General features: G+C 41.1%; 1 protein-coding gene across 1 annotated transcript in view; it reads right to left on the bottom strand.

The window, feature by feature from the left end:
* Positions 1 to 22,795, bottom strand: part of LOC124876915 (sodium/potassium/calcium exchanger 3) — a 46,868-nt gene that overhangs the window by 10,010 nt on the left and 14,063 nt on the right. Inside the window, exons 2-8 of the mRNA XM_047379971.1 lie at positions 22,309 to 22,419; positions 5,926 to 6,002; positions 3,923 to 3,997; positions 3,731 to 3,815; positions 3,260 to 3,363; positions 2,177 to 2,251; positions 2,068 to 2,093 (exon numbers count right to left, since the gene is read on the bottom strand). Of these exons, the coding sequence (XP_047235927.1) occupies positions 2,068 to 2,093; positions 2,177 to 2,251; positions 3,260 to 3,363; positions 3,731 to 3,815; positions 3,923 to 3,997; positions 5,926 to 6,002; positions 22,309 to 22,419 (553 nt within the window). The remainder of the gene's footprint in view (positions 1 to 2,067; positions 2,094 to 2,176; positions 2,252 to 3,259; positions 3,364 to 3,730; positions 3,816 to 3,922; positions 3,998 to 5,925; positions 6,003 to 22,308; positions 22,420 to 22,795) is intronic.

Below are 22,795 nucleotides of genomic sequence, written 5' to 3'. Positions count from 1 at the left end.
TGGTCACGCACTTAACCCCTACACCACCAGTGCCACACCCCTCCACACCAGACGTTTGACATAACAACAGACATATGAACTTGTAGAAGAGCTTACACTTAATACATACTATTGTACTCCAAACTACAACAGTATTAAAACCCAGAAGAAACTGTTTGTTTACTTAGACATAGATGTAGATTATGAGTTATATCAATGCACTTCTACTTTCACTCAGTCAACAACACCCAAATGTCTTAGGGCAGTGGTTGTGAACCAGTGAGCCACACAGACATCATATTATCACTGCACACAGGAAGATTTATCTCTTCAATACAATGACACTGATGTTGGCAGAGTCAGCCGTAGTACAAATCTGCCAGCCTGTGTTTAGAAAGACGGAGTTGAAGTAAAATACAGCAGCACAACATTCAATAAATACTCTGACATAAATCTCCCAAGCATCCATTACTACCTCAGGCATTACCTCCGTAAATAAATGTACTCTTTCATTAAAACCACTACATTTTACAACTAAATGAGTCTTTTTTTCTTTTATTGAAGGTAACCGAAAAAAGAATATTTACCACAGGAGACATCCAAAGCACTAAATTTGACTGATGGACACAATTACCCAGTAGAAACCAGACTAACTGCAACAATGCACTTCCCTGGTTGTTTTAAATGTAATCAAGAGATATGTTGAAACTATTCACACAGGCCGCCACAAAATTTTAAATCACAGCCAGTTTTACAGCTGATTTCCACCTGATCATATTCCTCACCATTTCTGCCAAGTTTGAAAAGAGCTTCTGCAGAATCAAATGTATTTTCACTCTGGTTGTGGAAGCTGTCAAGACAACTGCTGCTCTAACTGTAACAGTTAGGATTGAGGAGGAGGTTGTGACAATGATTCAAGTGATAGAAGATAAAACCTGAAGGAGCTTTGACACAAACATAAGAAAAGCTCCAATGGAAATGTGAAAATATGATGAGCCTTACTTGCTCTGTTATCAATAAAATGAAAAAAGAATCCTTTATCGAACAGTGGTCACTGCAGTGAACAACAATTAAAAAAACATTTTCTTGTATTTTTGTTGGTGTTAATGGCATACGTAGCTACTTAACGGGACCCTAGTGTGTCACTCTGTACACTAACACCAACGACTGGCCAACCAGTGTAAGTTCAAATCCACACATCGCCTACAGTCAGTCAGATATGGCGAGCACCTCAAGAGTGTCTTGCCAGTCTTTCTATGCAATGGAACTTTATAGGTAAACACCACTAGCTTAGTTAATTAACTGCAAATGACGCCGGCAAATGTATCACACTAATGCCGGTTGATGCATATTCTACACATACCAGGGATTTTATTGGAAGCACATTGCTTCCATCTAGTGGTCACATTTATGCCAAATTATGCCCAAATTTCCTAATTTTAAAAAAACTAAATATCTCAATTTATATCTATTATATGAGGTTTATTCAAATAAACATTGTCTGCTTAATTAAGTATGTGCGTGACCTTAAGTATATGACTGCAAAAACACACATAATGCATTATTTCATATAAATTGTAAACAAATTCAGGCAGTAAAGTGTTAACAGTCTGTCGATTAAAGTGGACATCATGCATCACTGGTTATAGTTACGTTGAAAGTTGAGCACTGTTGAGTACTGCCTAAATTGAGCTCAAGTACAAAAGAATGCAAAGTATCTGTAAGCTCAAAGACAGGCAGTGTCAGTGTGGGAGTTTTGTTTGTGTTCCTCCGTTGTACTGAAAGATTTTGGTATAGATTTGTATGCCAATGACCTTATGACAACTAATTTTCTTTTTGTTTGGACATATAACCAATATTTTGTAGAAATTTTATTATTACATTCAATAGTATGTGGCCATATTGGTATATTTTTATGGTTTGCACTCAATATAGAGCAATGTTAATGTGTTTATCTCATACATATTTAAAAAAATTATTAAACATTTTTTAAAGCCTAAAGTTTGAAAACATAACAAAAACACTATGGTTAACATAACTGATGCATGGAAGGGCTCCTAGTATAAAACGTCTCACCAGACAACTTACCAGAAAACTCTGTCATCATAGATAACCTGCAGAGAAAACAAAGCAGAAAGCAGTAGGTGAGAGTTAAAGCACAGATAGAGCGTACACGCTGCCTAAATGCAGGGCTTACCATAATGAGTGCCAGTACAGACAAGATGTAGTAAGAGGAATCTCTAAAAAGAGACCACCATGTCAGAACCACCGTCTGTGGAGGCGAGATTCACAACCAGTCAGTTTAAACAGCATGAAAGTGGTAAGTGTCAGTAGCATAAAAACAGAAGTAGAGCGTGCTTTAACAGCACATTCATTATGCACTGTTGTTTTTATTGGAAATTAGGGTTGCATGATATAAAAAAAATCTTGAGATGTGGATATCAGTTGTAATATATGCGTCTCTTTCTTATCTGGGCTTCCTACACTCTGTGACTGTTAGTTTTGGGCAGTGTCAATTGTGCCTAGTCAGTGTGAGCATCTGCTGCTGATGTCAGACTCTGTCCAACTGGATAAATATTATATTAGCATTTGAAACACAAGTTCATAACACTTGGAATATATTAGCCAACAATTGTTGCAGTCTAAAGTGTCCTTTGTGAGTATGAATATTTCACAGTGAGTATATGTGCAATATGTTGTGCTGCCTTAATGGAAATAAGGATACATCTAAAACAAATTTGAATATCGAGAAAAACTCAATATTTGTTGTTACTAATTTTAGAAAGTGAAACTCATACAGTATATTACATAGATTCATTACACATAGAGTGAAATATTTCAAGCTTTTTGTAATTTTGATGATTACACCTTCTAGACAATAAAAACCCAAAATATTGTCTCAGAACATCTGAATATTACATAAGATCAATAAAGGGTTACCCCTGTTGATGGTGAACCATTTCCTACCACATTTATCCTTCCACTGAACGTTTTATTAATGTTTGTGAATGCAGCACTCTGTGAACAACCAGCTTCCTTAGCAATTACCTTTTGTGGCTTACCCTCCATGTGAAGCGTGTCAATGACTGTCTTTCTGGACATCTGTCCAGTCAGCAGTCTTCCCTATGATTGTGTAGCCTACTGACCCAGACTGAGAGGCCATTTAGAGGCTCAGAAAACCTTTGCAGGTGTTTTGAGTTAATTAGCTAATTACTGTGCAACAGTTATAGGATTGGCACAAACCAACAAAAATACAAAAGTAGAAAAAAAATTGTATTACCTGGCCTGCAAAGATCCCACTCAACCCAATAATGACCAGGATGTTGAAGACAGCTGAACCCACAATTGTGCCGACCCCAACGTCACCTTTGGTGATGAAAACACCTAAAGAATAAGAAAAGAAGGTTTAGTTGGATTTTATGATTGTGTTTGCTAGTGTGCCTTGATAAATACAAAATACCATAATGGACAGGTATTGACTGCCCTAAAACATATGCTGGATTTATAAATGGCATGTTGAGTCTCCAGCAACTTTAATTCGTAATGGCAAGTGTTTTAGGACATTCTGTCTAAATCTGTTTTAAACTTTACTCTGCTGACATCTTCAGGACAGTTTTGGCTCTTGCAAACACACTGGTTATAATATTAAGTTTTTCTCCATTGAAAGGTTGAGATGATGATATGTGAAGAAACACTAAGATCACAGAACAAGTATGGCTGTTACTTGGCCTAGATTCGCACAGCTACGAACCAATGAGAGAGGTGAAAAGCTCGGGGGCAGAGCTTCCAGCAGCCATAAACGTTGCCCCCGCCACATCCTCACTGAGCTGCAGGTTCTGCAAGATTAAAAAAAAGGAGCCCAGAATAAAATAACAGTTATGAAAATGTCCTCTCAAAGTGAGAAAATTACATCTGAAGGCACACAGGGGCTGGTTTTCTTCACCTCTGATATTTTTTCCAGAGAAGGAACGAAGTAGTCGTCACAAACGATAGCCAGAGCGTAGAACATGTAGATCGCCTGAAAGCACATTTGGGCATAGATAGAAAGACAAATACACACGCTGACTCTTCTTTAAGTACACCTGCTTGTTTTGTGTTAGTTTATGCTAGAATTATGTTAATAAAATTAGTGGGATATAGTGTATTTCCAAAGTATTATTACCCCTTGTGCATTTAGACGTTTTATCATGTTACAACCACAAACTTCAATGTATTTTATAGGGATTTTATGTGACAGATCAACACAAAGTAGTGGAAATGTGAATTTAAAAAAAATTATGGTCTTAAATAGTTTTCTTGTATAAAAAATTAGGGGTGCATCGGCCACCTGATTACCTTAATTTTGGGTGATTAGAGATCGGCCGATACTTACATGTGAAACCAATCTCATCCACAGATCTTAGCTAACTCCACAAAGTGGAGCTCTGAAAATGAGCCACTCCCCCTTTGCCATGATTGAGGACTGACAGACTCGCCCCCAAGGTCCGCACGTATGCGGTTAGCAAAAGTCCCCCTACTGTTGTCAACATAAGACTGGAACATTGAAGGTGTGTTGTGACCTTATATTACCTGTTGCTGTCAGTTATAAAAAACAAAAACGGTATCGGCCGAAATCAGAATAGGCGGCCCAGTCTTTTTAAAGATCGGTGATCGATCAGAAAACTGCAATCGGTGCACCCCTACAAAAACTCTAAATCTTTACTCTTATGCTAAAAAAAAATCCAGTACATGGAACTGCATTTCTGAAGTCATCAAACTAGTACACAGAGTCCTCTTTTTCATAATTTAACCTTATCATAAAGCTGTTCTGTGAAGGCCTCAGAGGTTTGTTAGAGAAAATTAGTGAACAAATTATGAAAGCATCATGAAGGCCGAGGAACAGCAGACAGGTCAGAGAGAAAGTTAGGTTATAAAACAAAATCTCAATCTTTGAACATCATCCAAGAGTATATAGTGTACAACAGCTAACCTACCAATATATGGCTGACCACCTTAATTGAGAGGCCAAACAAAAAAACCACTAGTCGGAGATGCAGCTAAAAGGGTCATGGTAACTGGAGGAGCTGCAGAAATCCAGAGCTCTTGTAAAATAATCTGTTGAGAGAACAACTAATACTCATGCACTCTACAAATTTGACCTTTAGACAAGATGGGACAGAAGAATGCACAAGATGGCACAAATCAATAAAATGTCCTGTTTGCAGTTCACCACAAGCCATTTAGGGAATGCAGCAAACATGTGGACAAGGTAGATGAGACCAAAATTAAACGTTGTGCTCTACATACAAAAAACTGAGTGGAAGGAAACACACATCACCTGGTACATGGTACAAACCATCCCCAATGAAAAACATGGCGGTGGCAGCATCATGTAGTAGGGAACTTTTTCTTTAGCAGAAAAAGGGAAGCTTGTCAGAATTTAAACTGGAAGATAGATGGAGCTAAATACAAGACAGTCCTGGAAGAAAACCAATTGGAGGCTGCAAAATACTTGGGACTGGTGAGGAGGGTCACCTTCCAACAGAACAATAACCCTAAACACACAGCCAGAGCTTCAATGAATGAATTAGATCATACCCAGTTTGAATGTTCCAGTGAAAATTTGGACAGGTATCTAACAGATTCTGTGGCATCATAAAAACTGATGTTCAGTCTGAAGCCGAGTTACTTTACAAATAAGAATGGGGAAATATTTCAATCTCTAGATGTGCACAGCTGGTAGAGATAGATTTTTATTTGTAAAAAACAGTTTATCCTTCTTCTTTCACTTTACAAGTTTTTGCTTTTTTGATATTTTTTTTACCCACAGTGACATGAAATCCCAATTAAATAAATTAAGATTTGTGGTTTAAATTTGACAATGTTCATGGGTTTAAATACTTCTGCGAGGCACTATACACATGAAAGGCAAAAGCGAGTATTTTGTTTTTCATGAGTAACACTCACGCAGAGCGCATGCAGAAGCACTGCCCCATTCTTCCTCTGCTCCTTGGTAAAGATGTCCTCTGGAAACTCATGGATGGCTGTGGGGGGGGGGGGGGATTAACATTATAAACATCTGATGCATATAAAAAGAAACAAAAGATTAAAAACAAATGGTCCATATTGGCATTCTGTCATCTGATAAATTTCTAACATGAACAAATGTTTACTGTTTCCAGTATGACTGTTTCAAACAGCAGACATGATGTAACCCAAAACTACATTTATCAGAATTGTACAGGAAGTGATATGAAAATGAAACTGGCAGAGGCTTCCTGTCCTACTTTGAGTGAAAAACAGAAACATAAAACAACTAAATGAATCTTGCCTGTTTCCTTGCCATTGCCAAAGCCAGCCTCGAGAGTGTGGTGCAGCTCCAGTTCACATCTCAGAGTGGTGCTGGATGAATGTAAACTACAGCGCAGCGTGAGGCTATTAATAGCGCCTTTGCTGTGTGAGACAACAATGGGCTGACATGCTCACGATAAGCGCACTGTAGCTGTGGAGATGCACGAAGGCTACAAGGATTAGGACCGGGTCCCTTGTGATCTGGGATATGAGATCTGCTCTTTGACACTGCAGCAGTGCAGAGTAAGAGTAGGGAGGCCATATGGTCCTGAGCAGAGGACTTTAATTTGAACATGTAAGAGGGAATGCATACATGCTTCTTGCGGATTTTAAGTCTTATGGGTTGAAATGAATTCCTGAAAGATAGCTGTGCCTCTGCTTCCTGCTCCTTTAAGATCGAGGGGGAAAATATTTTTACTTTAAGCCAGCTGTTGTTGCATGATAGGGCTTGTCCAATGCTTTATCAGTACGGAACATTTCTGGGCATCTTATTCCACAAACAACAGAGCCTCTATGACAAGATGCACTGTGAGGGTCTTCTGAAGAGGCATGTTGAGCTGATCAGCTGTTAAACATCTGCGCTCCCTCTGTTGCTTTATTTCTATCACCTTCCTCGTCTCGTCTCTACCCGACACACAAACCCTCAGGTTCTGCTGTCAGGGAAATCACTGGACTGCCACAACTAGCTTTGGATGGACACTTTGAGGGGTTGCTGTGGTGAAGGTAGTTGCTATGGAGGCCCTCTCCCAGGGGGCAGCTTTTTTTTGTGATGGGTGCTGGTACAAAGCCAAAGGCTAGGCGAATGCATCAATAATGAGAAAGGGGGAGGTGAATATATATTTTCCCAGGGGGAAGATTTATGAAAAATAAAAATAGAACAAGTGAAAGCAGCTCTGCACTGAAATGTCTAAAAATATTTATTTTCCTCAGAAACCCTCACGAGACGTCTGAGAGGGGGCGAATGAGGCAGAAGGAGCACAAAGACTGCAGAGCAAAATGGCTTTGCAAAAACTCTTATGCAAAATGCAACCCCAACCAGAAGAAACACCATGGTTGGAGCAGACAGAACATCTGCAACTCCTCAAATCAAACTAGATCAGCTCCACAGAGTCATATATTTACTCCAAACAAGGCAACATTTGCACCAACCATCACGCTTCTCTCCAAACTTTTACTGCAGGAAACACAAGATGCTTGCACAAGTCGTTTACCTCTGATCTCATTCTGTTTGTCACAGTTTTTACAGCGACTCACATGTCACCTCTCCAATTACCACAAAAGCCGAAGTATTCCGGTAGAGAAGCTACACAGCCCTGTGGAAAGACTTGAACTTGATCAGACTTGTTTGAAGCTATCTCTAATATGTAGTGGTTTGTGTTTTTTCTGATGGGACTTCTTCAAAGGCAGAACCCAAGGACAACTGTGACTTACTGAAACAATATGCAGCTTCTAAAAGAGCTCTGAAGTAGCTAACTGAGATTAGGATTAGGTCATGTAAATTCAAGCAGAATTGTTTCAAGTTAAAAAGTTCACCTCAACTTTGAGTAACCAACACGCAAAAAGAAGACACCACTGCATATATAAATCAAGTCAAGCGCAGTAGATACTAGAGAGAGCATGATCATTAAGTTCCTAGTGGCACTAAGAAATTGGCTGGTGACCAGAATTGGTTGATCTTCAGCTTGATCAGCCTGACCAGCGACCAGCTGGTTGGCAGCTTGACAATCCAATCTTTGTCTGGTAAGTGAACATGTCATTCCTAGGTGCTTCTTGCAGCGTTCCCACACATTATGTGTTACCAAATTCCTTCCTTCCTTACGGGTCCAGTTAATGTTGTCTAGAAGTAGTAAAATTGGCCATTTTATTTTATTTTGAGTGTGCATTCAGACAGCATGTAAAGGATCAACATGTGACCTGGCAAAACAAAGATAAAGCTAGAGCATTAAATATATATCAGTGTAAAATTACTGCATTTATTAAGCATTAACACATTTTGTCATTTAGAAAATGAAAGCAGGAAAAAAAAATCTAATAAATAAAATATTTTCCATGTTTAATTTTATTTTTTACATATTTATCCAGATCTGGAAAGTGAGAAGAGCAAATTCCAGACTTTTCCAGACCACGTAGGAACCCTGTTCTGGGTCATGAAGCTGTAACTGAGTGAAAGACTCAAAGCTAGCTATTTTAAGTATATGAGTTAGGTGTTTAGAATAAAGTCAGAGGAAGAACAAAGATGCAAGAAGCTACATGAAAGAAATCAAAGTTATCTTTACAAAAACTGTAAACGATGCTTATTTTAGCCAGGTTTTTCACAAACTAGGCAATCAATTCCAAACTACTGCCTGCTCATCTGTTTTGATGGGACTTGTTGATAATCCTGCTCGTAACCTGATTCAATGAGATTCCAACAATTTGTTTGTGGACAAAACTTAGAACAAGCAGTTGTTCTCTTGCTTTATGAATGCTCCATAAAGACATACCAAAAAATGACTTTACTGAACTGACTGGTGTTTCAGCCGTGCTTTCAACAGCGCTGGCCTACAACGACAGACGTCTGGATCCCATGTGCAGAGCAGGTCACATGACACTGACAGGAAGCTGCAGCAGCCGATACAGACTCTATCACTGTGAAGGTCATAGGGTTGAAGGTAAAGTAGCCTGCGATTTTTACAAATTCGCTGTGTAAAATGCAGCTGCATGGCTCACTAGGTAACTATGTGGGGCTGACCATAAAAATCACAATATAGTACAGTGTATCACCTGGAAATTTAATACTCTTGATATGGCTGTATTGGATCATGAGACCCCTTTAATATTACTTTGTCAAATGTTTTACATGTTAACAAGAAAATTAAATTTATTATTGTTAATGTTTTATTCTTTGCAAACCAAAGGATGGCGATCCTAATTTTCTGGTTGTACCCAAAGCAAAATCCAACACCAGCGTTTTTAACCAAGAATCTTTAACCATTTTAGCCATTTTTGCACTCTGTAGACAAGCTATATACACCTTCAAAAATAGGTTGAATCTGGATTTACTATTATGCAAATATTAGAGGAAAACACCAGGAAGGCTGCTAAAACTAACATTTTGAAGTATACTTTCGTACTTGTACTCGTCGTCTTCCGCTTTATCCGGGACCGGGTCGCGGGGGCAGCAGATTCAGCAGAGACACCCAGATGTCCCTCTCCCAAGACACCTGCTCCAGCTCCTCTGGGGAAAGCCCAAGGCGTTCCCAGGACAGCAGAGAGACATAGACCCTCCAGCGTGTCCTGGGCCGTCCCCCAGGCCTCCTCCCAGTGGGACGTGCCTGGAACACCTCCCGAGGAAGACGTCCAGGAGGCATCCGGTATAGATGCCCGAGCCACCTCAACTGGCTCCTCTCGATGTGGAGGAGCAGCGGCTCTACTCCGAGCGCCTCCCAGATGGCCGAGCTCCTCACCCTATCTCTAAGAGAGTGCCCGGCCACCCTACGGAGGAAGCTCATTTCAGCCACTTGTATCCGGGATCCCGTTCTTTCGGTCATGACCCAAAGTTCATGGCCATAGGTGAGGGTAGGAACATAGACCGACCGGTAAATCGAGAGCTTCGCTTCTTGGCTCAGTTCTCTCTTCACCACAACGGACCATTCTTCCCTCACTCGTGAACAAGACCCCGAGATACTTAAACACCTCCACTTGAGGCAGGAACTCCCCTCCAACCTGAAGAGAACAAGCCACCCTTTTCCGGTCGAGTACCATGGCCTTGGACTTGGAGGAGCTGATCTTCATCCCAGCCGCTTCACACTCGGCTGCAAACCGCCACAGCTCATGCTGTAGGTCTTGGCTAGAGGGGGCCAGCAGGACCACGTCATCTGCAAAAAGAAGAGACGAAATCCACTGGTCCCCAAACCAGACCCCCTCTGGCCCTTGGCTGCGTCCAGAAATCCTGTCCATAAAAGTTATGAACAGGACCGGTGACAAAGGGCAGCCCTGCCGGAGTCCAACATGCACCCGGAACAGGTCCGACTTAGTGCCGGCAATGCGGACCAAACTCCTGCTCCGCTCGTATAGGGACCGGATGGCCCCTAATAAAGGGCCCCCGATTCCATACTCCTGGAACACCTCCCACAGGGCATCACGAGGGACACAGTTGAATGCCTTCTCCAGGTCCACAAAACACAAGTGAACCGGTTGGGCAAACACCCATGAACCCTCGAGTACCCTGTAGAGGGTATCGAGCTGGTCCAGTGTTCCACGGCCAGGACGAAAACCACACTGCTCCTCCTGAAGCCGAGGTTCGACTATCTGCCGGATGCTCCTCTCCAATACCCTGGCGTAGGCTTTACCAGGTAGGCTGAGGAGTGTGATCCCTCTGTAGTTGGAACACACCCTCCGATCCCCCTTCTTATGAAGGGGGACCACCACCCCAGTCTGCCAGTCAAGAGGCACTGTCCCCGACTGCCACGCAATGTTGAAGAGGCGTGTCAACCATGACAGCGCCACAACATCCAAAGATTTGAGGTACTCAGGGTGGATCTCATCCACCCACGAAGCCTTGCCACCGCGGAGCTTTTTAACCACCTCGGTGACTTCAGCCTGGGTGATGAAGGAGTCCAAACCCGAGTCCCCAACCTCTGTTTCCACCAGGGAATGCGTGATGGCAGGATTTAGGAGATCCTCGAAGTACTCCTTCCACCGCCCGATAATGTCCTCAGTCGAGGTCAGCAGCCTCCCACCCCCACTATAAACAGTGTTGGTGAAGCACTGCTTCCCCCTCCTAAGGCGCCGGACGGCTTGCCAGAATCGCTTTGAGGCCAACAGGTAGTCCTTCTCCATGGCCTCACCGAACTCCTCCCAGGCCCAAGTTTTTGCCTCTGCCACAGCCCGGGCCGCAGCACGCTTGGCCTCACGGTACCCGTCAGCCGCCTCAGGAGTCCCACAAGCCAACTACAGCCGATAGGACACCTTCTTCAGCTTGACAGCATCCCTTACTGCCGGTGTCCACCACCGGGTTCTGGGATTGCTGCCGCGACAGGCACCGCAGACCTTACGGCTGCAGCTACGGGCAGCAGCATCGACAATAGATGCGGAGAACATGGTCCACTCGGACTCTATGTCTCCAACATCCCCCGGGATCTGGTCAAAGCTCTCCCAGAGGTGGGAGTTGAATACATCCCTGGCCGAGGGCTCCGCCAGGCGTTCCCAGCAGACCCTCATTATGCGCTTGGGCCTGCCAAGTCTGTCCGGCTTTCTCCTCCTCCAGCAGATCCAACTCACCACCAGGTGGTGATCAGTGGACAGCTCAGCACCCCTCTTCCCCCAAGTGTCCAAAACATGCGGCCGAAGGTCTGATGATACGACAACAAAGTCGATCATTGACCTCCTGCCTAGGGTGTCCTGGTGCCAAGTGCACTGATGGATACCCTTATGTTTGAACATGGTGTTCATTATGGACAATCCGTGACTAGCACAGAAGTCCAATAACAAAACACCACTCGGATTCAGATCGGGGAGGCCATTCCTCCCGTTCACGCCTCTCCAGGTGTCACTGTCGTTCCCCACGTGGGGGTTGAAGTCCCCCAGCAGAATAATGGAGTCCCCGGGAGGGGCACTATCCAGCACCCCCGACAGGGACACCAAGAAGGCCGGGTACTCCGCACTACCGCTCGGCCCGTAGGCCGAGACGACAATCAGAGTCCTATCCCCAACCCGAAGGCGCAGAGATGCGACCCTCTCATCCACTGGGGTAAACCCCAACACGAGACGGCTGAGCTGGGGGGCAACAAGCAAACCCACACCAGCCCGCCGCCTCTCCCCGTGGGCCACTCCAGAGTAGAAGAGAGTTCAGCCCCTCTCAAGGAGATGGGTTCCAGAGCCCACGCTCCGCGTGTAGGCGAGCCCGACTATTTCTAGTCGATATCTCTCGACCTCCCGCACCAGCTCAGGCCCCTTCCCCCCCAGCGAGGTGACATTCCACGTCCCTAGAGCCAGCCTAAGCATCCGGGGATTGGGCCGCTGAGGTCTCCACCTTCTTCCGCCACCCAATCCTCTTTGCACCGGTCCCTCACGGTTCCCCCTGCGGGTGGTGGGCCCACTGGGTGATGGCCTCGCGTCTCTCGTTCAGGCTTGGCCCGGCCGGGTCCCGCGAGGAGCAACCCGGCCACCAGGCGCTCTCCGGCGAGTCCCGACCCCAGGCCTGGCTCCAGGGTGGGACCCCGGCTCCATCGTACCAGGCGACGTCACGTGACTCGATATTTTAGTCCTCATGAAGGATTCTTGACATTAACATTTTGAAGTATACTTTCATTTTTCAAATATAAGACCAACATATTTAAAAACATTTCTTAGTTTGTTTTTTTTAAGTTATAAAAAGCCATTGTGGATAGTCTGAAGAACATTCAGAGAAAGGCTGGTAAAGGAATGTAAAGGAACCTTTGTTTAAGCCTCTAAAATCCCAAGTAAGGAATTGCCTGAAACTGAATAACTGTGTTCATGGAGCTAATGGGGAAGTTACAACATATGACTGGTGAAAAGTTGGACCATTCATGGCTAATCTGTTGAGAAGGTACATCTCAGTGTTTAAGAGCAAAACTATAATTCTGAAACCGATGATGGCTGCTCCGTATGCTGTGTGTGCACTGTTATGAGAAAAGGAAACATTTCTCTGAGTTGGTGTTTCTGTTTGCCTGTGGTTTCCTTCTCCAGGCTTGGTGCATACTCCACTGAAGATGCTCCTGTCAGCGAGTCTGCTTGTTATGCAGGGTGGTGAATTTCTTGTCTTCGTTCTCGCCACGGCTGAGACAAAAACGTTCTTATAAGACCCAAAATTTTTACTTCATTAGGCAAACTTTGGAGCTTCATCTGTCCAAACATTGGCATCTCTCCCCTCCAATTCTCCTGCCACCCCTCCTTCACATCAAAAATCCTGTGCCTTTCGGACTGGCCTGTGTTCCAGATAGTTATCACAGTGGATTATTTTATACATGAAAAAAACAAAAACACATACAGGACATTCTTCATATACAATAATACAAACATTATTTGTATTTTATTTATTTATGTTTTTTATTTTCTAATTATTTATTTTTAACCATTACACAAAGATTACTTTAAAATGACAATGTCACACAGTAATCTTTGTCGGCGGCAAGGCACGTGACAAAATGGCTCCTGGAGGCGGGGCTTCAAGCCATAGCTCCAGCCGTCTGTGAGTCAATGGAAACACAACAGGTTCCTGGCCGAGCAGAGTTGGAACCGTCAATGGAAATGACGCATTAGAGGGCTAATATAATTTGCTAATACAATTATCCCCACTCACCCACGTAAAAAAGGGACATTGAATTAATTTGAGGGCCATAATATGATGACTTCAAGAGAGAATCTGATCTTATCATTAACATGTAGTGTGGTCCTCATAAAGCTTCTGCAGCAGATTAGAACTCTAAGCATATCTCAAATCAAATTATTTAGAAATCACTGAAAGCAAAAAATGCTGCTAATGTGAGAAGCAGAGCTCTGTGAGGACAGAGCAGAGCTGAATGACAGGCAGCGGGTGGTATGAGATAAAGCTATCAGTCTGAAGGCCTGCAGGGCATCCTGGAGTCAAGCTAAGGTACTGACTGTAACTTCAAGTCATGGCATAATGGGCACCACCATAGTGGGGCTGGGTGTCTCCACAAACACACACTCAGCTGCATTTTTCATGAGGAATCAAAAAAAATGTATATCATCCAGGTGTGTAGTGTAAACTCAATTATGCATTTGTTCTTTGATTCCTTTTGCTTTGAGGTGAATTGAAAACAAGGCTGATGAGCCGGCAGCAGGGCTTCAATGGGGAACATGGAACATCGTGTACAGTGCTGTGACAGAACAGAATAAAATATGATCAGAGGTAGCCCTACATCATCAATAACAGACTCAGAAAACAACCAAAATATTATCAGTTTGATGACAAAGTACGACAAACCTTTCAAATTTGGAATCTAATCCCCAAATCGGTTTTTCAAAGCAAATCGCATTTCCATAAATTTTAATACTCATCAAACTGTCCTGATGAAGGCAACTTCCTAAAGACCATTTGAAGACAGCGTGTTGTGTGCCAGTTTCTCAACATTTTCTTCCAAAATTCCCCTAAAACATGGCAGTGGAAAAATACTATTCTCAGCTGACTGTCGCTTGCCAAAATAAACAACATAATAAACCTCAACAACAACACACTCTGCCAGCCATTTAGTTCATTTACATCGTTTAAATTCTTTGACCCCCCCCCCCCCCCCCCCCCCCCCGCCCTAAAACCCCGGTCTATTTTTGGTTCTTCTCTCTGTGTACTTTTAATGCTTGAAAGACAGAATTGTCTGGGTTTCAAAATTTAGCATTCGGTTGCCTAGTAACAGCGGTCTTGGAGGCTTGTCAGTCGGAGCCGGATCGCACCGTCTCCATCCTGTTAAGCAGCGGAGAGATAAATACAGAGAAAGAGAGTCTCTGAATGGACGTTGCAGAGCAATCCCCAAGATAATATCCCCAGAGGTCCGGGGTGGGCTTTTTAATCACACCACAGATTATACAATCACTGTCAGGCGGCCTGCTGAGGAAGAGGGCAGAAACCCGAGGCTGGAGCCGTGCTCGCCGCTCCATCTAATAGTACCTGTACAGCCTTTTGTTTGCTTCCTTGTCTCCGGTGTATTACCACGATGAAGTATCGATGCCTGTGTCTTTATAGGAGATAATGAGGGAGATCTGCTGGCAACCAGGAACTCAATAAAGGTTAAGTGTGTAATAAGGAAGCAGAATGCAAATGAGTGCACTGAGCAAAACTGGAGAAATAAAGTGGGTCTCAATATTTTCTCAGGAGTCAGGGGAAAAAATCTGCTCTTATGTAATCCTGGAGGTGGATGTGCTGCAGACAGTGGGGCAGTGAAGCGCCTTTAACGTTTGTGTGGATAAAAATGTCAGATCGTTCGATTTTTATAAAATAACTAAGTCTTTCAATGATGGGAGGCCCCTACATGGATTATTTTAGCTTAAACTGTTAACACTAAATGGTAAATGGACTGAACTTATATAGCGGTTTTCCAGTCATACAGACCGCTCAAAGTGCTTTACACTAGAGCCACATTCACCCAATCGCACTCACTAATGCTCACACATTCATACACCAATACGCAGATCAGTAGGCAACTTGAGGCAGGAGGAAGCTGGAATCGAACCTACAACCTTCTGATTGCAAGACGACTACTCTTCCTACTGAGCCACAGTCGCCTATTACACTAGAAGTGTAATAAGATCTTGTGGCACGATATGGTACCATATTCAAACATCACAATATTTAGGTGCAGAAGTGGCACAGTATAACGAACACCACCCATGTGCGGAGGCCTTAGTGCTCAACGCATTTTCCTCCAAATACAAATGTTTAGGATGCTGTAAGCAAGCAGGCGATCCAGAGTGCCCGCCAGCCCAGTGCACGCTTCTGGACCCTGGATTTGTTGTGCTGGTATATGCTTCACGTGCTGCTGCTACATGTGTGCTCTTTGTGGAGCTGCTCACTCCCAGACCCATCAAAGAGGTGTGTGCGATGTCTTATCTGATTGGGCTTTTCCTAACATCCTGAAGCGCAGCAAAAAGCAAATACTAATTGATTTATTTTTAATTGCATGCTTGGAGCTAGTGATGTCATACTATAAAAATGCCAGTGATGCTGAAAAGTGTGGTTGTTGTGTTGGGTTCAGTCAAGAGCAGAATCTCTAGAAGAGAGAACATACCATGGTGCCATCCCTTAAGACATAATGGAAGTTGCTTGTACTAATAAATTAAAATATAAGAAAAGAAGTGATAAATAAAAAACACCCCTAAATCATATCCATTATTTCAAATAGGTGAGTGTCTCAAATAAAGAGTTCATTGTCATTATTTATGATGTCAGCGTTATTTCACCAGATATGCATCTGGCAATTAACTTTTACTCTGCTATGCCGAAAACTACTGTGGTTTTGAGTGCTGTGCATATTTTAATTAGGGCGTGCATCGGAGAAGTTGGAAGAATTTATTTAAATTTTCCTTATTTTGAATAGAGAAATGTGTTTCCTAATACAAATTTTCAAGATAAAAACTGCCTGATTGAATACATTACATTTGTATCTAGAACTTCCACGGTATAAATTACTTCTTTACTCAGGAAATATATGTATGTGAGTCACATGCTTTTTCACTAACCTAACACACCTTTTAGAAAGTAGGTCATTACTTAAATCCGAGTTTTTTAGGCTGGACCTCATTGAATGTACTCTCCCCTACAGAAGCTGGTAGCATCAAGTAACAGGACTGTTGTGATTTTAATCTAAACCTAAAACACTACAATAAGACACGTTCACATGCATTTGATAGGACTGACACTACTGGGAAGGTTCACCACAGTTCAATGTTTAGCCTTAGAAATGCCTCTGTGTCCTTTTCCCAATTAATAGATGTCAATTGACTTTGTTTTTTTACTCTCATTTCTTTTTAGGTTTAGGACATGATGTCCTACTTGAGATATTGTAGCCTTCTTTATGTTGTCAGACAAGTTGTATTTAAGTGCTTTCTTGATTTTACAGCTCTAGCAGTGGGTCTAGGGCTAGTGTGGCTGGTAAAATCAAACTACAAAGTTGCTGTAATTCACATTTTATTCATGATTTATCAGAGTGGCAATAACTTTTCCATATGACCATGCTAGTTTGTTAAATATTTTCCTCTTAGTAAAATAAATCCTCATCTGAAATCTATTTTGTCTTTGCACACTTTTATTGCGTATTAAAATTAGTTTAACAATCTGAAACATTTTAGTGTAACAAAAGAGAAAAACTAAAGAAATCATAAGGAGACAATCCTTTTCCTGGCACTGTATGAACATTTTAAAATAGTGTTAAAAAATGTTTATGGTATTTTTGCTTGGACTGCCAAACCCAAGCTTCTGAAGTAAACAAGACTTTAATCCCATGGGTGTCATTAGTTGATCCATGACAGCGAACTGGGCTTTAATTTATTTGCTAGAAGGTGATGAGGTGTTAAAGCTATGTGCAGCGTGAGGAAATATTGTGCATTAGGCCTTTAAATCAGGAAAAGATGAATAGATAAAGCAACTCAGACAAATTGTGAACTTGTAAAGAAGTCCAATAGGGGCTCTCTAAAAGCACTATGCAATCATTGTCACGTTTTTGTATATTTTGGAAACATGCAAACATGCCCTCCATACACATAAGGTCATGAAAGAAAAATGTTTCACTCAAAACTGCCACGACGTAGGTTGACTTTATTTACTGTGTACATATTCTCTCAGGTTGCACACCCCCACCAGGCAGTGGGATTTAGATGAAGGGCAAACCATTTGCACTGTTTATTTTTAGCCCAGCTAGATTTGCACAAGTTTCTGGAAGAATATGCCTGGCTCACATTGTGTAGTCAGGCTTCAACAATAGCTGGGGTAATATTGCATACAATGCAGCTTTGTGACTGATAGGCTCATATTAGCACAATGACAGAGTAACTCCAAATATTATGAATACAAAACTTGATTCTGCAAGTAAACCTACAAATTATTGATGTGCTATAGATTTACATTATCTGTTGTTTAGCCCACACAACAATAAAGAAATTTCATTTTGTATCCAAATTTTTAATAATAAAACTGTTGGTTGTGATGAATGCAGCTCATGTCAGCCAAGCCACATAATCGGCCTGGCAAACCCGAGGGACACAGGTCAGTTATGGTTGCATGTCTCAGTAATGATTTTATTAGGAGCAATTTTAATCCATCCTAACTATACTGACAGCTCCAGGGCTCATGAAGAAAAACAAAGTAACTGTCCATCTGATAAAATCAGATCACCAGGGAAATTATTCTGACTTTTACTCTGCCAAGCCTCCTTATATGTGTGCCACCTGTCCCCTGGGCTATTATAGTGCACAACCTTGACACAGTAACAAACAAATACAAACAAACACGTGACCTTTCAGGGGACATGCAGGGAAGAAACACGGATCTCTGCCCCACTTGTCTTTTGTTTCTCAGAGCTGCATACAAAACAAACTCTCGCTCTATAAAGGGATGGCAGAAAAATTGAAACACTGAGCAGTTTCTCACTCCTGTGTAATTTTAGAAATTCCTTGTGTTCAAAAGGATCGTGTGATGCACATACTACTAATGTAAAAGGCCAGCTGTTTGAAAAATACTGCAAATAGGATGTTTGAAGACCAGCAGTCAAGCATTTCCTTACTGTTTTACTGAAAATATATTGCTCATGTTCTTGTCTTTAAAAAAAAAAAGAAAAACAACTTAATCTTTACTGCAGCAAGTCCCTGGGAAATCCTGACTACTGTGCCAAGCATAAGCATTCGTACCCATTTTCTACATTTTGTCACGGTACAATCACAAATGTCAGTGTATATTATTGGTATTTCATTTTATACAAAATGCTGGGTGATGAACATGGGTGAAAACTTAAACTATCCATATCACCCTGAATTAGAAGATGTTTAAAAGTAATTTTATCCAAGTCTCTTGACTAAAGATATTTTCTTGTCAAATTAATGCCTTCCAGTCTGCCTATAGGACTCCACTGCTGTAGGTAAATGATCCAAATCCTCTTCTGTCTAAGGATCTTATTTCATACATTAACATTTAAGGATTCAACATGCAGCTGCTTTTGGTAATTCGCAAAAATGAAAAATCATGATAATTTGCCACATCAGAAATGTAAATTATGGAAAATAATGGAAAGGGATTAACATTTGAATCCAACAAAGTCCTTTTTATTTAATCTTTGAAAGGCCTTTATTAATATCTGTTAATCCAAGTGTTCACATTGCCCATTCCTTCACTTAAAACATCACTAAATATGCTTTGGAAGTCAGAGGGGTTTTAAATATTATTGGGAAACCATGTTCTCAAACCACATTTAAAATCATCTGGAGGTATGTTATTTTGTTCTGACACGACCTGAAGGCGTGTAATGTGGAGTTCAGTCTGAACAACTTCCACATGGTCATTAATATGAAGGTACATTGAGCAATTAACAGCCAAAGGTTTGTAAACATTGTTTCTAATAATCAAGCGCATCTCACTGTATCGTACATCACCTGTCAGAGCTGCAGTCTCTAGCTGAAAGACCACCTTGCTTTCATTCCTGATTACATAAGATAAAAGTCTCAAATGATAAATCCAAGTCAAGTCTCAAATGTTTCCTTTCTTTTTTGTTTTTGCGTTTTAAGTGGACTCAAGTCTAAGTCTGAAACACTGAGCCCTGAGCACACCATACACACCATGAAACATAGTGGTGGCAGCATTATGTAGTTGGGGTCCTTTTCTCCAACAGAGACAGGAAAATTGGTCATGGTTCATGGGAAGTTGGGGGGATGTAAATACAGGGAAATCTAGGAAGAAAAAATACTGGTAAAGACTTGAGGCTGGGAAGGAGGTTCACCTGTCATCAGGACACTGACCCTAAAGTTGCAACCAGAGCTTTAATAAAAGTATTTACATTCAAACATATCTATGTGTAAGAAAGGAACCGGACAAATCAAATTGAGGATAATTTGCAATACTTGGAAGTGACTGTTTAGAGACAGCCTCCATCCAACTTGACTGAAGTTTAGCTTTTTTGCAAAGAATGGGCTGAAATTTCAGTATCAAATGTATAAAACTGGTGTCTCGTTTTCCTTCCACTTCACAATAATACACTACTTTATGTTAGTCTATCACATAAAATCCCAATAAAATACATTGATGAATAAAATACACTGAAGTTTGTGGTTGTAATGTGGAAAAATTTGAGAAAGTTAAAGGGCTATAAATACTTCTACATGGCACAATTAGTCTCCCAGCTGTCTTCAGTCACAACTAAATCAAAAGTTGGATTTCATTAACACCAAACTATTCTCTGGTTACTGGTCAGTTGGAGACCTTTTGTCCTCGGTTTTACAGGAAAGCCAGATATACAAAGCATTTTTACAGCTCCAAACTTTATACTAAAGGAGGCTGCTTTTCATAAAGTGTCTGGACAATTTAAATAAAGTAGAAATTTTCTGGTTTCCATCACCAGATTTATGCCCTTAGACAGCCCTCTCTAAGACAACTTCTCTCACCGTCATAAAAGATAGTATCAAATTATTTTCCAAACTTTTATTTCTGATTAAATTAGGAATATGCTCCATATTATTGAGGATTTGCTGTAAACTAATGAATGAAAATTATTTCAATAAATCCTTTTTATGACTTGTATGACTGACCAAATAAAATAAACAAAAAACAAACAACTGAAGAGGGCGTGATTTTTTTCTATCAGCAATGTACCTAATACTACTACTAAAGCTGTATTAGGATTTCTGCTTGAAACAATCACAAAAACCATTTAATCGATAAAACTGATCCTTTTTAAAATTACACTAAGAGTCCCCTATGCCTTACATCCCTATGCCTTTCCTCCATCAATGTTTTCCTTAGGGGAAAAACACACAATACCATGCAATTAGTAATATGTGGATATCATCAAACAAATCTGGGTTTTTGTTAAGAAACTCAGTTTGTCACTCTATACATTGATGTTCACAATAAAACAACACAATAAAACAACTGAGACCATATTAATTACTGCAGCTTCTGGTCTGGTTGGGTGACGCAACCTTCTGAGCCGAGGCTCTGACCTCCACAGATGGAGAGACCTGAGCAGGTGAGGTGTTGTTAGCATTATAGCAGCTTTCTAAAACTCAGTTAACCCCATGCTGGAGCATGAACAATTACTCTGTAGAAAGTGTCATCAGGACAAAATACCAGTCGCTGTCAAAGAAATAACAAATACAAGCAAACGTCTAAGTGTCATTGGTGAGTCAGGATGGGAGACAACACAGTGATGTAGACCACATGATTTTTACAAGAACATTTTACAAAAAAAAAGGACTGAAACAAATATTTAAGCAAGACACCCAAAAAAAAGCCTGTGTGTTTTTCTAACATATTTGGACTACGGCTGTCAAGATAATAATAATAACATTAATATAATACCATTTTATTTACAGGCGACTGGACTCTCAAGGTCACCGAACAACACATAAAAGCAACATCATTATTAAAAAACACAAATAAGATTTAAAAAAAAAACTGCAAAAAAAAAATCAAACAAATAATACTATAAAGATAATGGATAAAACGATTCACATGTAATGTGGTGAAAAGTGCAATGGTGGGAGTTTGGATGTGGCAATAGGCTGAGAATTAAGAAATGGAAAGTCCTGGGTCGTGTCAAAACACAGATCTTGGTCTCCTTGAGATGCTGTGGGGTGAATTTAAACAAGCTGTACATGTGAGAAATACGCAAACATCTCAAAGCTGAAATTCCCCAGACCGATCTAATTGACTGGTAGATGCCTACAAGAAAAACATCTCACTGAAGTTGTTTCAACTGAAATAGGTAGGGTGTCCTAACTTTTTCCTTAGTTAGAAAACCGATTTGTTGATATCTTTTGTTTAATGTGTACAAGAAGGTATTTTGTGTTGATTAGCTGCAAATAAATCTTGTTTTTCAAAGGTTAATAAAAATATATCAACTTTATAATTAGATATTTGCAGGAAAATAAATATGTGCGGAATTGTAATAAGCAAACAGAATAAAATGCATTGGGGGGGAAAAAAATTACCTTTTAGTACTATTCTTTAGAGTAATCAACAAATAACGGTTATTTTAATATTGACGAAAATAATCTGGATTATGATTCTTCCCATTATCAGGTAACCCTGCCTGATTCAGAACTACTACTATTTTGTTCTAAGGAGAACATCTTAACTCAGCTGCATACATTTTCTTAATTGTGGTCAATAGTTATTTAACATGAAGCTGTAAAAAACAAACAAACTCTTGTTTGGTCATTTTCTTATTAAAAACACATGTAATAAATGCCTATGTCTCCTTTCACAGCATTGTAAGACAGTGCAGCATTCAGTCTGGAGGTTTTTGACATTTATCCAGGTGAAGAACAGTGACTCACCTGCTCGGGGCTCATCCAGGCTCTGGTTGTCTGGCTTCTCCTGCATCAACCCGCGTGTCCATCGCAGCAGCCCACCGTTCACGCCTGGCTGAAGCCCAGAGGACTTTGTCTCTATAAAAAAACAGCAGCGGTCATTCTAGGGCACAGCCAAACACATGTTTACATTCAGCATGGAGGGGTTGCCTTCAATCATTTTAACGCAGCATTTATTTATGCCATCAAGGAACTAACAGTGGAAAAATAGTTCAAATAGTTTGGAATTAACAGAATCATCTTTCTCCCAGCTCCAAACAATGTACCCACAGCTATATTCACATTCATGATTACTTTGTTTGAGTTTGAATATTGTATATTGTACCTGAGTTAGCCTCAAATGTATAGGTTTTTTCCTTATCTTGTATTTCTGCCTGAGAAAGATAGCCGTATGTTCAGTAATGCCGGGAACTCAGCACTGTGATCCGTGTGTTTTTCTCCTCTGCATTTCATT

The sequence above is a fragment of the Girardinichthys multiradiatus genome, chromosome 11, assembly GCF_021462225.1.
Source record: "Girardinichthys multiradiatus isolate DD_20200921_A chromosome 11, DD_fGirMul_XY1, whole genome shotgun sequence".
Lineage (NCBI taxonomy): Eukaryota > Metazoa > Chordata > Actinopteri > Cyprinodontiformes > Goodeidae > Girardinichthys > Girardinichthys multiradiatus.
Note: the sequence above shows the minus strand (reverse complement) of the source record. Positions and strands in the feature narration are given on the sequence as shown.